Here is a 23392-nt window from a genome sequence, read left to right as displayed (position 1 = left end):
CGAGACTGCATGCCCAGTCAGTACTTCAGACATGATTTAGAATGACTTTCCTTGTGGCTGCCTGGCACACCACAGACCTCTTCTGAGCTTCTGATGAGTATATTAAGTTATTACTCAAGGAGAAGGAGAGCAGGGGCCTGGAAAATTCACTGATTCATTCCTTTGCTCCAGGCAGGGCTCTCAGAGCAGATCTTCATATAGCTCTAATAGTTTGTAATGTGTTATATATATATTTTAAAGGCTACTTATTTTTAAAAATTAGTTTTGATAAAATAGTCCATGCATACCAAAGACTATATCTGACGTATAACTGTGTAATAGCTAAATAAACTGTGGTATATTCATACAATGGAACATTCCACAGCAATGAGATAGCACAAACCACAGTGACATGCAAGGCTGAATCTCAAAAAGAAGCCAGAAACAAAGGGCATGTATTGTACGCTTCCATTTATATAAAGTACAAAAGTAGGCAAAACTAATCTAAGAGGTTAAAAATTAAGGTAGTGGTTACTATTAGGGGGGTGGATAGCAACTGGTGGTGACTGGAGAGGGTCTTCTAGGTGTGGTAATGATGTGTTCTTGATCTGGGTGCTGAGACAGTCAATTGATACACTTTTCTGTATATGTGGTTACTATACTGAAAAGGTAGAGTTTCTATATTATGTAGGTGTAATGCACAAAGAAAAATAAAACCTGTATATCTATTAAGAAACAGACTGTTGCCCTTTCAGTCAAAGGTCCTTTATGCTGTGTAACACTTGTCTAAATTTGTTCTTTCTCTTTCACTTACTTGTCCATTAAATTTTATGTGTTTTTGAATTTTAGACAATGGTCTCGTGTTGTATGTAATCTTCTGTGGCTTTCTTTTTTTTCACTTAACATTGTGGTTTTGAGATTTGTCTATGCTTAAGAGCGATGATTCATCTATTTACCAGTATTTCACACATTTAACAAAACTCAGTCTTTCTATCCATGATCATGGTGTAGCTCGCCATTTATTCAAGCCTTCGTTTACCTCTTTCAATAACTTTATATAATTTTCTTCATAAAACCTTGCATTTCTCGGATTAGATGTATTCCTAGACACCTTACCTTTTTCATTGCTCTTGTCAAGGGCTCCTAATCCTACCCCTCGTTCCCAATGTCACTCGAGTGTCTGCCAATATTATTAAGCGATAGAAAAATGTGATTGAACTATGCCTGATAATTTTCTAACTCTCCGTGTTCCAAAGGCCTTTGTCGAATTTCTGACCATTGCTGCACCCGTAGGTCCAACTGCACGAAATCCTTCTCACGAGGCGCGGAAAATGTCTCCAGCCGGCACGAGGCGGAGCCGGTACGTGCTGACGTCAAGAGCACGCAGCACCTAGAAGCCGGAGAGGGCGGGGCCAGCAGGGGGACCTGCTGCTGGGAGAGCAGCGGCCCGAGCCGGGGCCATGGCGAAGCTGCTGAGCTGCGTCCTTGGCCCCCGGCTCTACAAAATCTACCGGGAAAGGGACTCTGAAAGAGCCCCGTCCAGCGTCTCTGAGACTCCAACTTCAGTCACTACCCCCCCTTCCAGCTCCTGGGTGAGTCGAGTTCTCCCCTGGTCGGAAACATGGTACGGCCCAACCCCCTTTGCGGCCTTTGCTCCCCAGAAGCGCCCATTTTTGGAAATCGGGGGAGCCTGCTTGTCAACACAGTTGTGCGCAGAGTCTGCGCTCCTTGTGTTTCCTGGGTTAAAGTCACGCCCGTGGACTGGCCACCTCCTTTTTCGCTGTTTGCCACCGCTTTCTCATTCCGACTGCCACTCCTTCCTTTTTCCTCTGGCGGCCCCCCACCCTGTCTGTCATGGTTCACGCCGGTCTCAGTTGACTCTTTCAGTCCTGGAAGAGACCCTGAGCGGACTCGGGAGCTGGATGGTTTTGCCGCCAAACTCTCGATTTCTTCACACTCAGTACCCCTTGGTGCCTCCCCGGCTCCGTTTTATCTTCCTTTTAGCATGTTTTTAATTTTAACATGATTTCTTCAACATACCACCTATCCGCTGCTCTCCACATCATCCCGTAACCTACCCTGAATACCCCCATAGTCATTGCACTCATGAAAGCTGGGGGGTGGGGTGGGATGTGTGTACCCCTAAGTTGTCTTACTTTTTATCTGTAGTCTCAAATTATGTTTCCGGTTCCCTACAAACTGCCCCTCCACCAGCCACATTTTCTTCCTTAATCAGCCTACTCGTATTTCTGATGCCCATCGTTCCCTCTTAAAGTTGTCATGGTGTCTTTCCTTTCTTGCCTAACCCCCCTCTCCCCACAGGCGTCGGTCTACAACCCATTTGAAACTGGGTCGTAAAAGAAGGAGCAAAAGTCGTCCAATCCTGCTTTCACTTTTGCTTCCAAGTCCAGCCCTCTGTATTTGTTCTCATAGTGGGGGTGGGAAATCAGGTTAGGAGAGGGGGTTGGGAAGAGGGCCTTCTTCGGGAGCCAGGGATGTCCCAGGAGAGGCAGCTTTGGAGGCTGGAACCAGAGGACACACATCAGGGCTTCCAAAAGGGAAGGGGGAGGACTTGTCAATGGGCAGGGTCCTTAACGCAGGCCTCTGTTTTGGCAGGATACGTACTATCAGCCCCGGGCCCTGGAGAAACATGCCGATAGCATCCTGGCGCTGGTACGTCTGCCCTGGCATCTGGGACTACTGCATCTTTTCAGCCCCCGCTGCCTCTTGAACTTGGTCCTCCCCAGCCTGGGAGAACGCAGTGGCCCCGGGGTGGGGGATGCTCCAGGCTCTGCAGCAGACCACTCCAACACACAGAGACTCCCTGTCAAGCACGTGCATACTTGGTACTCCCCTTTGCCGTGTGCCCTGCTTTCTGTGGGACAGCCTGAGCCGTGAGGAAAATGTGTTTACTCTTGGGACCATCTGCAGGTGCTGAGTCCTGCAGTCCCCAGTGACCTGTCCTCCCTGGCAACTAACCTCTTTGGCTGTAGAGACAGCTGTTCTCTCTGGCAGGGTTCCTATGGTGACATTTGTGCATCTCTTGGGACCAGGCCAGGGGCTGTCCTGAGCAGGGCCAGTTGAAAAGGCTTGATTAACTTGAGTAGAGAGACTGGCCTTTAAATGTGATGAATTATGTCTGGAGACGATAAGAGGAAGAAAATAGAACCTGCACCTAGCCTCTATTATGCTCTGACACATTGCCTTTCAACAAATATTGAGCACCTACTGTGTGCATGATGCCATACACAGAATAGGTACTTCATATGATATCCCGCAGGTTATCCACTTTGCTCAGAGCTTAGGCCTGGTAAAGGGCAGGTGTGTGCGCATGTGTGTGTGTGTGTGTGTGTGTGTGTGTGTGTGTGTATTGATTGCTTGTCCCTGTCTCTCTGCTGCAGGCTTCAGTCTTCTGGTCCATCTCTTACTACTCTTCTCCCTTCGCCTTCTTCTACTTATACAGGAAAGGTCAGTGTGGTTTCAAAGGTGGTGGGACAGGAAACGGGCAGATTGTTGGCAGATGAGCCGACCCCCTAAAGAGGAAAGGGGACCTGCAAAGATGGCTTGGCTTCCCTCTTCCATCAGGCGTCTTCTTCCTCTGAGGGCATGGCTGTCCCAGTGAGAGGGTGTGGGATGGAGGTTGGGGCGGAACTGGGAAGAGGAGCTAAGGTGCAGTGGGGAAAGCTTCTCACGTAGTCCCTCTCTCCTCCCAGGTTACTTGAGTCTGTCCAAAGTGGTGCCATTTTCTCACTATGCTGGGACATTGCTACTTCTGCTGGCAGGTGTAGCCTGCCTCCGAGGTAGGTGGAGAGAGAGCCTGGTTTGTATCCATTACTAGGTAAATATTTATTAAGTAACTTCAGCAATTTTGTCTTGGGCCTTGAGGGGAAATAATTGAGAATGGTCAAGGCATGATCTTTTCCTTAAAGGGCAACAATTCCACATCTTTTGATATATGTTTATAATTATGCTAAACTGGAAACAAGTGCACAGCCACAGATAGGAGGACGGATAAATACATTAGGTAGATGGTGTAGTCCTGCAACAGAACGCGCCAGTGCGATGCAAGGACAAGCTCAGGCTACATTCAGCAGCGCAGATGAATCTCACAAACATGGTGTTGAATGGTTTATGCAGTACGTTTCCACTATGTTTCCACAGTTCAAAAGGGATGCATATATAAGTGGCAAACACTAAGGAACACCATGGGCATGATTATCTTGAAAGTCAGGAGTGATTACCTGGGAGCGGGAGCGAAGACGACGGTGGGGGGGCTTCTGCTGCGAGGTGGCTGTGTTCTCTTTCTTGACCTGGGTGATGGTCACATGAACATTTCCTTTGTATTTTTTAAATTGAATGTATGTTTTATGATTGTGTGTTATATCTCACAATTAAAAAATGAGGAGACAAACCAACTCATTGCCCCCGGTGGATGCACATGATAGAAACCGGGTGGGGGGAATGCTTGGAGAAGGGAGTGGCTGCAGTCGGGTTCAGGCCAGGGTGTTCTGCCTCCTGATGTCCACAGGGCTGAGCTCCCTCTTCCTCTAAAAGTAGCTTCTTTCTACCCCTTGGTTTTGTCTTAATTTTTAATTTTACTTATTTTTCTTTTTTTCCCCTCCCTTCTTCTACCTGCCCGCCCCCCCACAACAATTCAAGCCGTTGTTTCTCAGTCTAGTTGTGTAGAACACAGCTCCCTGGCCCACGCTGGTATTATGAGACTTGCGCTCCCCCGGCTGAGGTGGTCGGTTGCAGGTCTTCAATTGGCCACTCACAGCAGCTCACAGCAGCACACCGCAGCCCATGGCAACTCACGATGGCTGCCTGCCACTCGCGCTGGCCACTGGCTGCTCATGGCAGCACACGGCAGCCTGGCTGCTCACCGCAGCCCGGCTCCAGGGAGAGCTGTTGTTCACAATCTTAGCTGTAGAGGGTGCAGCTCACTGGCCCATGTGGGAATCGAACCAGCGACCTCATGGTGCTCCAACCACCTGAGCCACTGGGCCGGCCCAATTTTATTTATTTTTAATTATGGGGGAAATTAAATACAGAAAAGTCCGGAGAACAAAACATCAAGAACTGAAATGCTTATGTGTTGTGATACTACTTCAGATACCTGTGCAGTAAAATCCTGAAGCATTACAGGTAGAGCTGGCATTGTCCTGGGACTCTTTCCCAGCCCATGTTCCTCTTTTCCCAGAAGTAACCACTGTCATCTGATGTGGGTTTTTCCCTGGTCCATGTTTTTATTTTTTTTATGAAATATATCCCTCACTTCATCAAATCTAAGGCTGCTGTGAATTGTAAAATGCATACTGATTTCACAGTTTTCGACTGTGAAAAAAATGTCTCAGAATCTGTGACATACTCGTGTGGTAAGTGTAAATAATATATAGCATTTTTTTGGTGCACTTTACATTTTTGACACAAATGGCACCGCTCTGCACAAATCATTCTTCAGTTTGCTTCATACTCAGTATTGCTGAGGGCTCTACACTCGATGATACATAGCATTCTAGTTCATTCTGGTTTTATTTTCTTTATAGCACTTATCCCTCCCTGAAATTTCCCTGTTTACTGTCTTTCTTCAGCCAAAGTGGTGAAAATCACCCCACCCCCAACCAAAGTGGCAGCCAGTGCCAATGTGTCTTGTTTCCTACTGTCTTTCCCATGTCACAACATTACCTGGTGTGTGACACCCATGGGGTGACTGGAAGGAGAGATGTCAGGCTTTGAGGCTCCTCGGCAGAGAAGGGAGCACAGATGCGATCACTGAGAAAAGGGAGCTCAGCATTCAGAATGACTCTCAGGGAAGGAGGCAGCATGGAGGCAGGGGAGGAACAGTCCAGAAACTGGAAGGAGGCAACAGAGGATCCAGGAAGCAGAGGATGAGAGGATGTTGAGGAACAGGAAGAGTGCCGAGTGGTACAGTGAAGAGACCGAGGAGGGAGGAAAGGGACTTGCGTTCAGTGAGCAAGTAATTATGGGGCAAGAGCCATGAAGCCAGCCAGCAGCGAGTTAGGCTGTACAGAAAAGAGATAGCAGCAAGCATTGGAGAAGGATGGTAGTGAAAAGAAGAGAAGGCCAATGTTAGCAGGGCAAGTAGTGAGGTTTCAGGGCAGTGTCTTGACAGGGGCGGACGACCATTCTGGAGGAAGGAAGGCCAGTGTGTATAAAGAAACAAACGGAAGAAACTGAGGCGGGGAAAATGCTCTAGCTAGTTGCTGGATATGGAGAAGCGTTCCAGTCTTCCATTTCCCCAGAGCCTAGGCCCTTCGTTCCTTTTCCTCTCATTTCTCCTTCCAGAGCCTTCTTCTTGCTTATCTCTAATTCTCTTCCTGAAACCTGCTCATCTTGCTTCCCAGCTTTCCTAACAGTTTCCTATCTCCTGTCTACCAGGCATCGGCCGCTGGACCAACCCCCAGTACCGGCAGTTCATCACCATTTTGGAGGCCACACATAGAAACCAGTCTGTAGAAAACAAGGTGAGAGGTTCCAGGAAAGGTGCCAGACAGGTGCCTCCCCAGAGTACTGCTCAGCTTCTGCCAGGGGGAGGAGCGGTGTTTGTCACCAGCCACACTGGGCGTTTGCTTGCACAGTGCTGTATCCCTTCTCCCCTCCCCAAGTGAACTGTGTGCCTGATGAACTTTTCCTTCCTACTACTTCTACTGGAGTATTCTGCTAGAACAGTCGTCTACCCTTCCACCTTCCATCCGCAAGAATTGTCTAGATGTAGAAATGTTCCACAGTGTTTCCTAGGAGTTTTCTGTCTATCACAGGAGCTCAGCCCTGTAAATGTTTTATTGTTACTGTGTGCACTGAACACCATGCTAGTTTTGTTCGGGGATGGGACAAGATGGGCCGATATGTTCACTCTTGTGCCAGCAGCGCAGCGTGGCACCAGGAGGGAGAAAAGCCAGGGCTCAGTGTCCTTCGAGTTGTGCCAGTCCAGCCAGTGCTGGAGTGTGATCACCTGTGAGAAGGGGCTTTGGGAACCTGTAAGGCTCGTTCCTGCCACAAAGGGGTTTCTGGGACCAGACATCTGTGAGCACCCTCATGGTATTACCGGTCACCCCAGACCACGGCGTGTGGGGCTGTGTAGTGACGCCCCAGCACTGGGCTGTCCCAGTAACCTGCAGCCGCCCTTTCTAATCCTCACAACTACCAGGTGGGGTGGCCTTACTACCCTCAGTGACACATCTGAGGAAACAAGCCAAATGACCCAGGCAGGGCCCCAAGGCAAGGAAGTGGCTGAGTATGAATCTGGGTCTGGGTCTGAGCAAAGCCTGCCTGAAATGTGCTTTTCTTCATTTTGTTTTGTTTGGCCATATTTTTGTACACATTTTCTGTTGCTCTCTCTGAGTCAAGTTATTTTTGAAGATGTCAAAAAATTTCTCTGACAGAAAATAAAAAACAGCTTTCAAAATAGAGTGCTGGGAGCTTGGGGTGGGGGAAGGGCTATAGCTGAGTATAAGGCAGCTCCCGCTGCCCCAAAAAGCATGTGGAATGACTCAGTGGGGTACCCGGAGGCGCAGATGGTCTGGATGGCAGTGCCAGCCCATGGCTGCAGGTTTGAGGGAAGATAGGTAGCCGTGAGGATGGAACAGTCAGAGAGGGCTTCATTCAAGAGGCGGCCCCTCCTTCCCTGTCAGCCAACCTTGGGACACTCAGTTTGATCCACTGGGGTTTCTGAGTCTCCAAGATAGCATCATGTGAAGGACATGTGTGGGGAGGGACACGTCCAGCCACCCCCCTACACCCTGCCTCAGAAGCATCAGCGCCTCCAGCTACCCCTCCCGGGGGTGAGTCAGTCGTAGATTTTGGTAAAGCAAAGCATGTTAGGCTCCTCTTCTGGAAGAGGGTGGTCAGGCCAGTTCTGATACCTGACTAGGTGTCCTCTCTTGCTGGATTTTCCTGGCCCTGTCTGCTCACCACCCAGGAAGGTGTTGACCTCTGCCTGTCCCTCCATGAAGTGCTGGGTGGGGAGGTGGGCCCCCTCCTCTTCTCAGCCCCCTGACCCCAACGCCCTCTCTCCCTGCCCAACACAGAGGCAGCTCGCCAACTACAACTTCGACTTCAGGAGCTGGCCCGTTGACTTCCACTGGGAAGAACCCAGCAGTCGGTGAGGCCCAGCTCCCGCACTGCATCCCTGCTCTCCCCTGTCCCCCACCTCCGTCCCCCTCTTCGCGCCCCAGTGCCTGCCTTCCAGCTCCATCTCCTCATTCTAGACCCCACCATCCTCCGGACCTCAGACGTCCAGCTTGCTGCTCCTCACCCCATCCTCCCCTGCATCTTTCCATTCCTCAGGAAGGAGTCCCGAGGGGGCCCTTCCCGCCGGGGCGTGGCCCTGCTCCGCCCAGAGCCCCTGCACCGGGGGACAGCAGACACCCTCCTCAACCGGGTCAAGAAGCTGCCTTGTCAGATCACCAGGTGAGAAGTGGTAGGGAGGAGAGGCCAGCGGGGCGTGGGGGGGGGGGCAGGGACGTGGGGCGAGCTGCTCCACTGTAAGGTTGCGGTCATCTGTGGGCCTAGTGCCGTGTGCTTTGTACTATTTGTGGCAGAGCCATTTTCACCTACGTTCTTGTGAAGGAGAGAGGCTCAGAGAGGGCGAAAGTCTCTTGGTGGTGAAGGCAGAACTGGGATTTTAACATAGTTCTAACACAAAAGCTCTTTAAGTGAGGCCTAGAGGGAAGGCAGGTTGGGGGTGGGGAGGGCACAAGAGAGCCTTAGCTGGAGCAGGGTCTGGTGGCAGCTGTGTCCCTGTGCTGGCACCTCTGCTCCTGGTTATCCCACCTTGAATGAGCTATAGTTTGTGCAACTGTGAATAACCCACCTCAGGGGGTTGGTGACATTATGTAGGGTGACATATTCTGAAGGGCATCGACCTTGCCTGGGGACCTGAGAGCACAAGGTGAAGCCTGGGGAAATTGTAATTGGGCACTAATGATGTCAGAGGTGACAAATGCAGCAGGTGCTCTGGGACTTTACTGTTGCTGGGGGCGGGGAGGCAGGCTCTAGACCAGGGAAGCGCAGACTTGGGGTTGGTTGTTACTGTGTGCTTGGCTGATCAGAGGGGCAGCCAAAGCTGCGTTCTGAGGGCAGTGCTGGAAGGGGCTGTGCAGTGCTGTTCTGGAGATAAATCCTACTTTGGCATTAATTGGAAGTGGTTAATCGTCTGTCGGGAGCAGGACCTACTACATCTCATCTGTCCTGATTAGTACATTTGTTCAGTAAATATTTACTAAGGCCCTACTCCGCACCAGGCTCTGGGTACCTCCTGCATGGCAGGTATCAGACATATCACAGTGAACCAAACAGCCAGGGCCCTGCCCCAATGGAGTCTGCAGTCTAGTTGGTGTCTTTCAAACTACGGATCTTGACCCATTAGTGAGTCTTGAAATCAATTTAGTGAATTATAATCATCGTGTTTTTTTCAAGTATTATTTATTTGGGGACTTTCATTAACTTGTATTTATACATTAACAGATTCATATTTGATAATAACTTTGCTTTTACTTATTGTATATTGAAAGTATTATCTCATAAAACTTTCAGAATTCTATGTACCTATGTGTGTCCTGGGCCACAATATAGAATGTGTATCTTACAAAGGTTGTGGTAAAAAATATATTTCATTAAATCCCCAAAGAGGAAAACAAAGCTGTGAAGGTCCAGGGTGAAGCAGGCCCCAGAGCCTGTGAGTGCCAGGGCTGGACAGTCCTTGGGCCCCACTGGGCTGGAGGTTCGTTAACCCCCGTTCCCTACAGCTTCCTGGTGGCACACACCCTCGGGCGCCGGATGCTGTACCCGGGCTCTGTGTACCTGCTCCAGAAGGCCCTCATGCCTGTGTTGCTGCAGGGCCAGGCCCGGCTGGTGGAAGAGGTGAGGCTCGCCTGCCCCTGCCCCCCAACAGCCCTTCTCCCCCTGAAGGACGTGGTCTCCTGCCCTTAACAACTTGGCCTTGCATGTCCCCCACTCAGTGTAATGGGCGCCGGGCAAAGCTGCTGGCCTGTGATGGCAATGAGATTGACACCATGTTTGTGGACCGGCGGGGGACAGCTGAGCCCCAGGGACAGAAGCTGGTGAGAGGGAGCAGGGAGCTGCAGTGGAGTGTGGGGAGGGCAGTGGGGGTTCTGGGGAATCCCATTTCTACCGCAGCCCCCAGGAGGCACAGCTGCGGATAGTCCCATCTCCCAGCTCCACCCTAAAGACCTCTTCATATAGGAAAACCCTGTGCTAGGGCAACAGATGACGTAGGAGGTGACACTCAAGGACCAAAAAGTAATCATCGTAATAGCCACCACTTAGCATTTACCAGATGCAATGCATATATTTATCCCCACGACAGCCCTGTAAGATAGATGCTGTTTACATTAGCCCATTACAAATGGTGAAACAGGCAGATAACTTTCCCAGATCACACACTAAGTGGAAGAGGCAGGATTTGAACTCAGGCTCCAAAGTCTCCTGCCTCCATGAAGCAGCCCTGGAAAGAGCACTAACCAGCGGTCTAGGGAGCTGGGTGCTGGTCCTGCCTCTGCCAGCTGCTGGGAGAGTCCATGCAGGTCCCCTCATCTCTGGACTTTGGCTTGGGGCAGACGGAATTACAGTTTATCTGGTCATAAGACCTTAGCCCAGCTAGGGAGAGGAAGAGCGATTGCCATACCACACAAAAGAAACAGCCACAGGAAAAATAGACCCAAAAAGTAGGCAGGAAAAAATACCCATAATCCCGTTCCGGGGAGAAAGCCACCTGGTGGTCTTCCAAGGGCGAATGGACACTGCTGGGTGGTTGAGCAATTCAACATGCAAACATTCACCTTCCCTGGAGCGTTTGCATCTACATTGCTTCTCAACCTCTGGACCTCGTGAACCGTGAGACAAGTTTCCGTTGCCCTTGGAGAGCAGAGGAATGTGCCTCTTCCTTGTGAAGCCCCCACAGGCTGCCCTCCCTGCCACAGGGGGACTGTGAGTCCCACTTGGCTGTTCCCAACCCTCCTTCCTGCCTCCTTCCATAGGTGATCTGCTGTGAGGGGAACGCGGGCTTCTATGAGGTGGGCTGCGTCTCCACACCTTTGGAAGGTAGGCCATGGCTCAGCCCTCTTGTCTATGCCCCTTGGACTGAACGTCCCCCTCTTCCCACACTGACATAACCTCCCCAGGCCTGACCACTTGCTCTGGGGGAGCTTTGAAACTGTCACCTGGGGGGAAAAGTTCCACTCCCCATTTGCTGTACTAACTTTACATCCCTCCCCTTGGGCTGTGTCCCTAACTTTACTACCCTCCTCCCCACAATCACAGGTCTCTCTCCCTCTGCCTCAGAACCTCCTGTGTCAGCTCTGCATCTCGAGAAAGCTTGCAGTTATTTGCTTCTAGTTGGGCGGGTGGTTAGAGCTCTGGTGTCCTGCTGCTCCTTCTGGGGGCCTGGGGTGGGGTGGGCACGAGGTCCCAGCCTGTCCCCCCTGTGTTACAGCTGGATATTCAGTCCTGGGCTGGAATCATCCAGGCTTTGCCGGAAGCACGGTAAGACCCTCTCCAGAACCCCTTCGTTTCCCTGAATTATGATCTCCTTCTGGTCAGCACCAGAGTTAGGGAAGGCAGTGTATATTTCTGTGGGGCTCCCACTCACCTGTGACCTGGGTGCCAAGGGCAGAGAACTGCAAACCACGCGGAGCCCCACCCCCTCTGCTTAGTCGGGGGTTAGCAGGATGGAATGAGGTGGATCATTGTCAATGCTGGTTTCTGGGTAGAGTCACTCTTCCCACCGTCCTTTTCTTTTACACCTGGAAGCGTCCACTCTGGGTGGGTGTGGGTGGTGGTGGAGCTGACGCACTCCTGCCTCCGCCCTTCCACCTGCAGGGGGTGCCATTCCCGCAGAATGAGGCCAATGCCATGGACGTGGTGGTCCAGTTTGCCGTCCACCGTCTGGGCTTCCAGCCCCAGGATATCATCATCTACGCCTGGTCCATCGGTGGCTTCACTGGTACCAGCCTCCCTCTTACTCCCACTGTAGGCGAATTCGTGCCCCCACCACAAGGGGAGGTGGGGAAATGCACTGGCAGCCCAGAAATGGAGTGAAGGAGAGCGACGTCTGGGTGGTCGGGTATCCGTACATACGCACTTCACATGTCCTTCCACACTGAGGCCTGATTATTAAAAGTAGACCAGGGTCCTGGGCTGAGATCAGGGAGGCGAATGTTTTCTTTGCGGATTGGCTGCAGTGCACTTCCATATTCTCTGTCTTCTCCAGACGTGAGGGGTTAAGGAGAGGCCTGGGGTGATGGGTCCTCCTGTAGGGTCAGTGGGACAAGGGTGGGGTGTGGGCAGGAGCCCCTTGGTCCTCACCCTTCTTTCCTGTCCTGGGACCAGCCACGTGGGCAGCCATGTCCTACCCAGACATCAGTGCTGTGATCCTGGATGCCTCCTTTGATGACCTCGTGCCCTTGGCCTTGAAGGTCATGCCAGATAGCTGGAGTGAGTACAGCCCCCAGGCCTGCCCTTGCAGAGAAGGGGGGCTAGGACTGGGAGCTGTTCTAACTGGAGATGGTTCCCTTTTCCATGGGTGGGGAGTGGGTCTCCCCGTTGTTGAGAAGCAGGAGGACTCCCTCCCTGGGGGCCTCAGTTTTCTCTCTCCATGAACAGTGGGGACCTTTGTGTTGGGCAAGGGCTTTGTCTCTGCTGTCCCTTCACTTTTTTCTCACTCTAGGGGGCCTGGTGACCAGGACTGTGAGGCAGCACCTCAATCTAAACAACGCGGAACAGCTGTGCAGGTGAGGGCAGGCCCACGTCCATCAGGTAACGTCCTGCTCCACCTCACCCCACCCCGGACAGCTCTGCTGGGTGTGCAAACGCTGAGTAGCACTGAAGTGCAAGTTGGCAGATGACCGCTGCCCCACGTCCTTCAGTGACCCTTCCCCCACCCCAATGGCCTAAGCCCCTGGCAAGCAAAGGGTTAATGCCTGACACAGCAGGGATCTCCTAGCAAGGCTGGACTTTCAGGTGCCCTTTCTCAAACGTTCCTACTCTCACTCCTGGGTGAAGGGCTAGCCTTGGGGCCCTGCTGTAGCAGGGGCTAAGAATGCAGCCAGTTCAGGAGCCGGGTGGCCATGTGTCACCTGTCTGCCTCTGAGCTCTCCCTCCCCACTGCTCTGTCCTCTGAAGGTACCAGGGCCCTGTACTGCTGATCCGCAGAACCAAGGATGAGATCATCACCACCACGTGAGTGCCTAGAAACCTCTACCCTCTTGGGTCCCACAGTTAGACAGTTGCCCCGCCCGCCTCTGCCCACCAGAAACCTAGGTATCTAGACCCTTCCTCCCCAACCTGCAGCCCTCCAGTGTCCATTTTTCTCACCCCCAGGGTTCCTGAGGACGTCATGTCTAACCGAGGCAATGACCTCCTGCTGAAGCTCCTGCAGCATCGGTGAGCGCCAGGGTGTGTGTGTGCATGTGTGTATACCACTGGGCGGGGGCGGGAAGAGGTCTCAGGGCGGTGGAGTGAAGGGAATGGGTTCTGACCCTGTCCGCGCTTCCTCTGTAGGTATCCCCGTGTGATGGCAGAAGACGGCCTTCGAGTGGTGAGGCAGTGGCTGGAGGCCTCCTCACAGCTGGAGGAAGGTGAGGGGATGTGGTGAGGCCTTGGGATGGAAGGCCTGGCAAGGCCAGGCTGCTGATGCGTCCTCCTCTCTCCCCCTCACCAGCTTCGATTTACAGCCGATGGGAGGTGGAGGAAGACTGGTGTCTGTCTGTCCTCCGCTCCTACCAGGCTGAACACGGGCCAGACTTCCCCTGGAGTGTGGGTAAGGAGGCCTTGGGGCAGGAGAGGGAGTTGGGAAGAGTCCAGGACGGGGGTATACCACTGGGCGGGGTATACCTGACCCCCTCTAAGTTCTTCCTCTCTGCAGGGGAGGACATGAGTGCAGATGGAAGGCGGCAGCTGGCTTTGTTTCTGGTGAGTGAAGGGGTGGGAGCAAGAAGGGGTGCCTGAGGGGCCGGGGGTGCAGTGGGACTTGGGGACAGGGGATACTCTGTAAGCACCGGAAGTGGCAGCTTTCATAGAGTGGGAGGTGGGTTTGAGGGTGGGGTGTCTGGTGGCTGATGCTCTCTGCAGTGCTGTGCACCCTACCTGCCCTGCCCTCTTTCCTCAGGCTCAGAAGCACCTGCACAACTTTGAGGCCACACACTGCACCCCGCTCCCGGTCCAGAACTTCCAGATGCCCTGGCACCTCTAGGGACCACACTGGGACTCATTCTGGAAGAATGGGATGGGACGAGACATGAGGAAGGATCCTCTTGTGATTCTGTGTTCATGTTGCTGTTTATAGTTTGTGGAAAGGGGGGGCTTCCCCCTCTTCATTGTTCCTCTTGCACGTTCCCCTCATCGATCTGGCAGTACTTAACCTCCCCCTGGGACACACCCTGCATTAAATGAGTAGATTACTCCTAATAATTAATAAAAAGGTATTTTTTCTACTGGCTGGCTAATTATGTGACTTTCTAAGTGTCCAAGTGTCCCAAAGGGCTGGGCTTTGGGGAACCCCAACTCCAGACAGCCAGTTTAAGCTTCCCCCTCTCTGCCGGCCCCCTGGCCTTCAGCCCTCAGCCTGAGCTGCCCTCATCCTTCCCGCATGCCTGATACGTGGTTGCTTCCTGTTGCTTCAACTCAAAAACTTTGTTGTTTATAAAGTGCTTTCTAGTACCTGATTTCACCTACTTCTACCAATTTTCAGGTCTACCTTGCATGGTTTCACCATCAGTATCCCGTTTTCGTTGCTTAGCTCTTGCTATTTGCATGGGGAGCGAGGAGCAGCCTGCGCCCGTGTCTTAGGCAGCAAACTGCACACCCTCTTCTCCGTGTCATCAAGTCACATGCTCTTTTCAAGTTAACAAACACAGGGCCTGCCAGGGACTGGGTACCGAGGACTCACGTCCTCCCAGAGCCACACTTAGCTTTTTGGGTAGCCATTACACGATTTTTAGATTGACCCTGAGGACATCGGTTCCCTGTAACATCCTTCCTATTTCCAATCCTTGGGCCTCATGGAACAGAATGAGACCCTCTCTCACCCATCAGTTTGTTGTCTGGCTATGTTCTTCCCTTGGAAGCCTTCCTTCCAGATGACACACCCCTAGGTTTATCACCCAGGGTCCACCGTTTTGAACAAGATACTTAACGTGGGGACAATGTTCCAATGTCCTAGATAGTCTCTGGCTAACTTCAGTGTCTCCCCAGCAGTGCATGAAGCCCCACTGCAGCTCGGGGCACACGTGTCAGCTCCCGCTAGCTCGCAGCTCCTTAAAGTGGGGCTTACTGCGGCTCCACTGTGCAGGGTGACAGATTTGTCAAGTGATACGACATCTGATATTTGGGGTTAAGAGAGGGGAGGTGGCCCAGCTCCAAAACGCTCCCCCTATAGCAAATACTGGAGAGCTGATATGCCCCCCATCCTGTCCCAGAGGGCAAAGTGAGGGAAGTGTGGAGCATGAAGTTGGGGGGCCAGCTGCATGGTTCTGAACCTTGCCCAGATCCACAAGGACAGTTAATATCCTGGAAACAGAGTCCTTGTTCAGCTAAGGGAACTCCTTAAATGTAAATAGGGGGCCCCCAGCCCCACCTCCCACACCCTGGAGACAAAGGACTCCCCCTTCCCGGCATGGCCATTAGGAGCTCTGACCTGGCCCCCCCCCCACACTCCCTCTCCCGTTCTTCCTGCACATACTATAGAGAACAGTGGATGACACGAGGATTTCTGAAGTGGGTGGAGAGGGGATGCTCAACATTTGAATTCTGGACCACCCCTCCCATAGGTTTCAGTCTACCCCCTCAGATTACTCCCCACCTTTGATAAACCCCATAGCAGCTGTGTTCTTAGAACCACACCCCACCCCCATCCCAGGACGGGACTTGTCCACTCCTCACCCTGTATAGCAGGATCCCAGCAATCTCTGGGGAAGACCAGCTGAGATGTAGACCCCGCATCTGCTAGACCCTATTGCTGTACTGGGCACCAGGTGAGGTCTGGACACCCAGGTGTCCCCGAGGAGCCGGGCAAACTGGGAGAGAGGATGGAGGCTGGAAGATAGGAGAGGTAGCGCCTGGACAGGAAATCTGGGAAGAAGAGTGGGGGTCCCAGGCTGGGACGTCCCTTATCCTATCCTATCTCTCTGGCCCATGCTCCACCCTGCACGGCTCCCAGTGTGCGATGCTGGACTCGGCTCTGGGCTGCTTGTTGGGGTTGAGGGTTTGCTCCACGACCCCTGGAGGGGCATGTATTTCCCGCACAACTATCACAACAGAGTGAGGGTCCCGGAGCGTGGGAGGCCCAGGCGTCGGTGATAGCTAGGTCCCTATCTATCCATCCATCCACCCATCCAATCAACAAGCCATCCCAGCTCCCTCAGGAACGCAGTCACTCATTTTTTTCATTCATTTATATTCGGGTTAACGATTCCCTCTCCAGTTCCTCTCCTGACCGCCGGGTCGGACAGTAGCGGGAACAGAACTCTGCTCGCGCGGTACCCAATCACCTATAACCCCGCCCCTCGCCCGCCCCGCCCCATTCCTCTAACTGGCGTTCTGGCCTCAGGCCCGACCTCCTTTGTTTCATCGCTCGGCTGCTAATCCCCAAGCATCCCTTGCCTCCCGGGAGGGGCACTCAGCACAGATAGTCAGTCACTGCTGTCGCCATGGCGACTACTGCAACGCCCCACCTCTTCACCCCGGGAGAGCCGCCACGGAGCCCGCGGCAACGAACCATGGCAACGAACTCTCGCGGCTCTTCGCGCGCACTGGCCGCGCCCTGCCGCGTGGACAGGGAAGGACTGAAACTAAACAAGGGTGGGATTAGTGAACGTGAGGACACGTCCTTCCGGAGAAGGCGGGGCCGCCAGTGTCTTCCCTCCTGCTACCCTCAGGGCCCGCGGCCGCTGAAGCTCCACAGCAAGTCCTCCCAGACCTCTCAGGGCGACCCCTTCGGGAGCCCAACCTCAGCCACCGGTAGCCCTCCATAGTCCCTGGCCTTTCAGTTGCGGTTTTATATTCGAGAGGGGTTCGGAGAGCGCTGTGAAATTCCTTTCTGCCTCCCCCTTTTCCTCTGCGCTTCGAGAGGTGTCCCTCCTCTGTGACTCTTCGTTTATCACTGTGTTCCATTCAACAGACATTTATGTAGGTGCCAGGCGCTCCTCCCTTGGCACCTACATAAATTACTGACTTTAATACAATTTGACTTAATTCATCCCAAGGTTCTTGGGGGGCGCGCAGCGCTGTGCGTTTTCCACTCGTGTTTCTTCTTTCCCATCCGTCTTTCGTGGCGCAAGTCTCCGTTTCTTCCATCTTCCTCATCAGCACCTCGAAGCCGGATGGTCTGGTACCACAGCGGAAACCCGGGAACCCTTCTGCGAACCCGCCCCAAACCTCCAAACTGGAGGTTGGAGCAGGTGGTTCGTTCCTTAGCCCAACGACCCTTAAAGTAAAAACCCTGAGGGTCTCAGCAGAGGGACTGGCAAGTGGCAAGGTTCGAACAGAGCAAGCGACGCGGGGTCATAGCCCCGCAGGCCCCGAGCTGGGAAGTAGGCGGGGCGCCTGGGGTCTGCCCACGGCCGCTCATTGGTTGCTGCGCGGTCTCCAGAATTCCGACCTGGGTGGGATCGTGGCGCTGTATCGCCACCTTCCGGGAAAGCCGGGTAATGCTCTGAGTGTCCATTGGGTCCTATCGCCGGGCAAACCCTTACCAGGTTTCTTCCCAGACTCCTGGCGGAGAGTTGACCTTGGGCTGGGGGCCGCCTCCGCGTCTTCGCAGGAGCGCTGAGGCGCAGCCAAGCGCGGAGAGAGAGCACACAGCGCCCGGGCCTGTGGGCGCCGGAGATCAGACCCACTGATCTGCAGCTGAGGTTAGGCGGGGCGGGGAAAAAGGGGGCGTAGGAAAAGGTGTTGGTTTCCCGGAACCCACAGGGGGCACTGGGCTGAGTATGGTCACTGGGGACCCACGGGTCCTCGTTTTTGGATTTCTGACAGTGCTACGTTTTTCCCATCTTGGAAGGTGGTAGTACCAATCACTCCCCTGAGCAAGCCTATCCCCCCCATCCGTCACCTTACTGTCCAAATCTGTCCTGTTTTCCTGTCTAAATATATCTCAGATTCAGTCACTTTTGGGCTTCCCTGCTTCTCTTCTACTAGACCAGACCGCCATCTTGTGACTGGACTCAGGAACAGCTTCCTAACTGGTTTCCCGCCTTATTTATCTTACAAATGAAAAACTGATGATGTTAACTCCTCTGTTGAAATCCCTTTGTCAGTAGTTTCCACTTCCCAGGTGCTCCCAGGAAGCACTCTGCCTTCCACCCCTCATACCCTATCATTGCTTGTTGACTTGTCTCCCCCACTAAGACTGGATGCTCTGCGGAGGGGCAGTGTAAACAATCAAGGTAGGTAAAACGGAGCTGCAGCTGCTAGCGGTCATCCCAGAAGAACTGCCTTGCACTCTTATGCCTCAAACCTTTGGAATGTTAAAATAGGGCAAAATAACCTTTGGACTGGGCCTAGGGCAACATTGTGTCCCAAAGAATTGTTTACAAAAATGTCAAGAAAGCAGTTATGACTGCTGGACCGATGACTACTGGACTGAAAACTTAAAACATTGTTTAGAATTGCCATCACCATGTTATCTTTTCTGCACTAGTAGAAATGCCTTCCTTCTATTTTTGATGTACTCGTTCCCCTTCCCCTTCTCATAAATACCCATTGCCTTTGTCTCCTAATGAGAACATTATCTGGGCTTCTGCCGGAATGGATTCTTCCCGAATAGTTATTCTTACTGATCTCACATAAACGCTGTTGCCTCTCACTTTGAAAGGCCTTTTATTTTTAGGTTGACAGCAGGGACTTGGTGTGACGTTGTGTCCACAACACCTGATGCAATGATTCAATACATTGTCTGTTGAATGAATATGAAAGAATGTTCCTCTCTCATTCTTCTGTTGCTGGGCTCCAGTGAGCAAGCCAGGCTGTTAGTCCCCCAGAGTGGCCGTGGGTGAGGACGCTCTGTCCCTCTGGCTGTTCTGGCACTCATTTCCACCCCAAAGGCCATTGTCCCTCTCCTTCCTCTTGGCCAAGTTCTCTTGCACCAATATAAGCACAGACTGGAAGCTGGTTGGCAGTCATGAATTTTATGGCTGGCCCTGCATGCAGCTGGAGTCTGGGTCCTCTGGGCCTCCACAGCACCCCCCAAGCTCTGTACAGGGTCCTCCTAATAGCGCTGGTCATGATGAGCTCGGCGTTCGGTAAGTGGCTCTAAGGGGTCAGAAGGGTCTCCTGGCCTGCTGGATAGAGAAACCCACAGACACCAGGTGTCTGGGTACATCTGCCCAGGATACTCAGGTAAAGCCCAGGCAGGAGGAGAGGTGAGGTGAGTGGGCTTGGTAGGACAATGCCTGGGCACTGATAATGGACTGATGTTCACTCGGAGATTTCTAGTGACACCACAGGGCTGTCTCAACAGCGATGAGCTGAACGGAACCCATGAGGTCAATGCAGAATAGGGAGCGTTCAGGGAACATGCTAGACGACGGCACCAGGATCCACAGGGTGGAACGAAGCTGGCTACTCACTTGGCTACAAAGCACTAGCTCCATAGAAACAGGATTCAAAATGTTTGTTCAGCATTTACCTCACAACAAGTGCTCTGCTGGGTCTGGGGACTCGTTAATGTGTGGTCTGGGCCTGGGACCAGAAGAAGAGGGAGATGTACAGTCGGCCCTCTGTATCCGAGGGTTCAACCAACAGTGTATCCCTGGATTCAACCAACTGTGGATGGAAAACATTCGGGAAAAAAAAGAAAAGTTGGTTGTTGCTGACCTGTACTGTGTAGTTAGGCCTATGGTGGTTGTGTCTGTACTGAACAGGTGCAGACATGTTTTCTGAGTCATTATTCCCTAAACAGTACAGTACAATTATTTACATGTCATCTACATTGTATTAGTGATCTAGAGATGATTTAAAGTAGACAGGAGGATGTGTGTGGGTTATATGCAGTTACTAAATCATTTTATACGAGGGATGTAAGCATCCTTGATTTTGGTATCTGTGGGGGGGTCCTGGAACCAATCCCCCACGGATACCGAGGGACAACCATTATGCATGTAGATGGGGAGCGCTTTGGTAGACAAAGTCCGATGAGTCTGTCCTGTGCTAGGGCCACCAAATAAAGAATGTGGCCCTGGGCTGCTTGAAGTCTCCTGTCCCCACAAAGCAGAGATTCTTCCTGTCCTATGAGGACACATTCATTCTCGTTTTCACTTCTCAACACGACAGATCAAGAATGCATATTCAAAAGAGAGTCCAGGGGCTTGGGGACTGGGAAACCAGGTCCCAGAGGAAGAACTGTCCTACCAGGGCTGCCCAAAGCTGGAATGGGCTGCCTTCGCCTCGCCTTTGAACTTAGAGGCCTGCACAGTGCTGGGCACTATTGGCCCCTCAAATACATGTTGAATGAATGAATGAATGAATGAATGAATGAATGAATTCCTCATTTCAGGAAGTATAAGAAAAGAGAATGGATATTTTTAATGAGGACTAAAGCTTCTGGTGGAAGATTAAGTGAAACGGTTTTAAAGAATTGGTGATTTCTTTAAATCATCAATTTTCTGAGACGGGGAAGTGGTGGAGAACGGTGGGTTTGACCTGGAAATTAGGCAGGTGGGGGTTCTCTGTGTTCTAGGTAAGTTTGATCCTGTCAGTGAAAAACCCCCTCATCCAGCTCAGTTCCCCAAATACCTGCGCTGTTATCGATGCCTCTTGGAGACCAAGGAGCTGGGCTGCCTTCTGGGATCTGACGTCTGCCTCGCTTCGCCTGGCAGCAGCTGCATGACGCTCTTCATCAAGAACAGTAAGGCGCTTTCTCCCGCCAATCTTGGGCCCAGCCCGTTCCCAGCCTGAGTCTCTACCAGTGTCCTAAGCTGCACCCCAAGTCTGGTTTCCACAACCCTAAGATACTGTTCCATCGCTGTCTCTCCATGCTCACCTTCAGAGCCACTCGCTGTCTCCACTTGCACTGCTGCGGCCTCCTCAGTGCACAGCTGACTGGCTTCCACCGCCCTCACAGCACCAGCCTTAGGGACCCTCAAGATCACCAGACCCACGGGCCTCCCCTCAGGCTGCCTTGTCCCCGTGTATCAGGCAGTTCCTGCCAGCATCTCTCTTCTCCTGCCTCTCCTGAATCTTCTTCACTGAGTCTTCGCTCATTCTCCTTGACCCTTAATGGTACATGTTCACCAAGATTTGGGCCTTAGCTATCTTACTGCTTTACTCTCCCAGACCATTTTATCTGCTTATTCGGCTTCAACCAGCAGCCATATACTGGTTCCTCTTGAATCTGAGCGTTTGGTCATACTGTCATGTCAAACTGTCCTCTGGACATCTCCACCTCACTTTCAACTTGCCGATTATTGATTATATTCCCTTGTTTTTCATGCCTGCTCGTCCACCCAGTCCCTCACCTTTTTAAAGTTAACAAACACATAACACACGCTAAGTGCCTGGCACCGTTCTAAGCACTTACAACCCTCTGAAGTAGGTATTATTACTCCATTTTACAGATGAGGAAACAGAGGTGCAGAAAGGTGCCCAATTCTCCTAGGGGCTAAGTCACAGTTTGTGGTGGCTCCAGAGATGGCACTCTTAACCAGTGCATGAAGGTGCCTTTATTCAAATCATTTTATTACATTAATTATTTTAAATAGCTGATGCATAGCCATGGTTACAGTATTCAAGAGAGTCATAGGTAAGTCTCCCTTCCACTCCTGGCCCAATCCACCCAGCTCCCATGCACACAACAGAAAACTACTCTTTACTGTCTTGATTACCTTTTCTGTGATCTTTTGTGGACATTCCACCCTATACAAATATTAGTTTACCCCATCTTCATCTCTTTCTCCCCCACAAACAGTAGCATACCTCTATAAACACTGTTGTGCATTTGTTTGCTTTTTTTTTTAACTTTTATTTATTTTAAGTGTGTTTTTCCAGGACCCATCAACTACAAGTCAAGTAGTTGTTTCAATCTAGTTGTGGAGGGCACAGCTCACAGTGGCCCATGTGGGAATTTGAACCAGCAACTTTGTTGTTAAGAGCACCGAGCTCTAACCGCCTGAGCCAACCTGCTGCCCCTGCATTTGCTTTTGAAGTTTAACAGTTCTAGGAACTTAATATTTCCATGTCAGTTTGTGAACAGCTTCCTCGTCTGTCCGTTGGCCTGCTGCGTGGCTCTCCGTGGTGGGCCTGTCGGAGGCCATCTCGCCACATCACTCACTTGTTGATGGACTGTTAGGTTACTTCATTTTTCACTCTCTCAAGCAGGGCAGCAGTGAACATCCTACCTGGGCACAAAGATTTTTCCCCTCTAATATATACTCATAATAGCAGCAGATAAACTTCTCTTACTTTTAATCCATAAAATAAACACCTCCCCTGTGCAAGCCAACCTCCAATACATCGCCCAACTTTTTCTGACGTGGTCCTGCTCAAGGTGCTGATTCTTCCTACTTTGCTCCACAAGCCCCAGCTCAGTGCCGCCCCCTCCCCCCCGCAAGTGTCACTGTGTTTCAAATGACTCTTTCCCACCAATCTTCCATGGGAAACTCCTGTAGAGTTCATGGCTGGTGACTGACTCCCTGACACTCGCTGCCCCTGCCCAGTTCCAGGAATCTGCGTTTCGGGGTCCAGGGGAAGGTGTGGGGCAGTGATGAGAAGTCCACGTGGAGCAAGGGGATGCAGGGCTTGGGCTTTGCCGGGACCACCACATCACCGGTTGCTGCCGTCCCCGTCCCCAGGCAGTGGCCCTGGCATGATGGTGAGTGACTGCATCCGCAGGGAGCAGATGAGCGATTGCACACAGACCCGTCCATCTCCAGTGCTTGGCTTCTGGACATTCTCTCGATGCTGCTTCCAGAATTTCTGCAACAACCCACAGAACAGAGTGTCATATATTCCATAGGACTTCTGCAGAGACCTTCAGAGTAAAATGCTGCCAGTCTCCAGCCAGCCTCCTGACTCCCACCTGGGCCCTGCCGGACAACTCCCAGGCCCTCCCACCAGCCCTCCTACCCCCCTAGGTTACCATACCCCAGCCCTAGTCTTGATGTCTCAACAGCCCCATTCCCACTCTGCCCCTCCCCAGATGTCTCTGGAGTTCTCCTTTCAAGTTCTCTCAGTCTGACATCTTCCCTCCTCTCTCCTCCACCTCTTGGTTGCCTCTTTGCCCTGCTTTGCTCTTTGCTTATTCCACCTCCAGGTCTCTCTTGACAGGTATTCCTCCAAAATAAACTGGTATACGAACTGCATGGTTTGTCTGTCTCTTCTGGTGGAGGTGGCAACTAAGGGATGGGGTCCTGACTACCCCATCTTGGGGGCAGGTAGGGGG

The 23392-nt window shown here is 52.1% G+C and overlaps 2 protein-coding genes across 3 annotated transcripts; both read left to right on the top strand.

Annotated features, from left to right (window-relative positions):
- Positions 1-1371: 1371 nt before the first annotated feature.
- Positions 1372-14450, top strand: ABHD16A (abhydrolase domain containing 16A, phospholipase). Of its 2 annotated transcripts, none has more exons than XM_074332697.1 (20): positions 1372-1571; positions 2596-2652; positions 3381-3447; positions 3693-3779; positions 6379-6464; positions 8028-8101; positions 8287-8409; positions 9747-9861; positions 9960-10061; positions 10998-11061; positions 11453-11502; positions 11839-11962; positions 12349-12453; positions 12686-12749; positions 13141-13197; positions 13339-13401; positions 13519-13595; positions 13679-13777; positions 13867-13929; positions 14126-14450. In XM_074332697.1, the coding sequence occupies exons 1-20, from the start codon at positions 1440-1442 to the stop codon at positions 14149-14151; spliced, it is 1635 nt and encodes a 544-aa protein (XP_074188798.1). In that variant the 5' UTR covers positions 1372-1439; the 3' UTR covers positions 14152-14450. The 2 variants fall into 2 exon arrangements, with proteins under 2 accessions (XP_074188798.1, XP_019571172.2); XM_019715613.2 differs by having other exon boundaries at positions 1373-1571; positions 13883-13929.
- Positions 14451-17876: 3426 nt separating this feature from the next.
- Positions 17877-23312, top strand: LY6G5C (lymphocyte antigen 6 family member G5C). The gene is made up of 3 exons (XM_019715583.2): positions 17877-19256; positions 20693-20860; positions 22803-23312. Exons 1-3 carry the CDS (start codon positions 19136-19138, stop codon positions 22964-22966), a joined length of 453 nt encoding a protein of 150 aa, XP_019571142.1. The 5' UTR covers positions 17877-19135; the 3' UTR covers positions 22967-23312.
- Positions 23313-23392: the final 80 nt, after the last annotated feature.

This window comes from Rhinolophus sinicus, linkage group LG05, assembly GCF_036562045.2.
Source record: "Rhinolophus sinicus isolate RSC01 linkage group LG05, ASM3656204v1, whole genome shotgun sequence".
Classification (NCBI taxonomy): Eukaryota; Metazoa; Chordata; class Mammalia; order Chiroptera; family Rhinolophidae; genus Rhinolophus; species Rhinolophus sinicus.
The sequence above is the reverse complement of the archived record's forward strand: the minus strand, read 5'-3'. Positions and strand labels throughout refer to the sequence as shown.

Coding starts and splice junctions, on each gene's coding strand:
- LY6G5C (XM_019715583.2), top strand. CDS start 19,136: ATGAATTTTATGGCTGGCCCTGCATGCAGCTGGAGTCTGGGTCCTCTG. Junction 19,257..20,692: donor CATGATGAGCTCGGCGTTCG/GTAAGTGGCTCT, acceptor TCTGTGTTCTAG/GTAAGTTTGATCCTGTCAGT. Junction 20,861..22,802: donor GACGCTCTTCATCAAGAACA/GTAAGGCGCTTT, acceptor CCCCGTCCCCAG/GCAGTGGCCCTGGCATGATG.
- ABHD16A (XM_019715613.2), top strand. CDS start 1,440: ATGGCGAAGCTGCTGAGCTGCGTCCTTGGCCCCCGGCTCTACAAAATC. Junction 3,780..6,378: donor AGGTGTAGCCTGCCTCCGAG/GTAGGTGGAGAG, acceptor CCTGTCTACCAG/GCATCGGCCGCTGGACCAAC. Junction 9,862..9,959: donor AGGCCCGGCTGGTGGAAGAG/GTGAGGCTCGCC, acceptor TCCCCCACTCAG/TGTAATGGGCGCCGGGCAAA.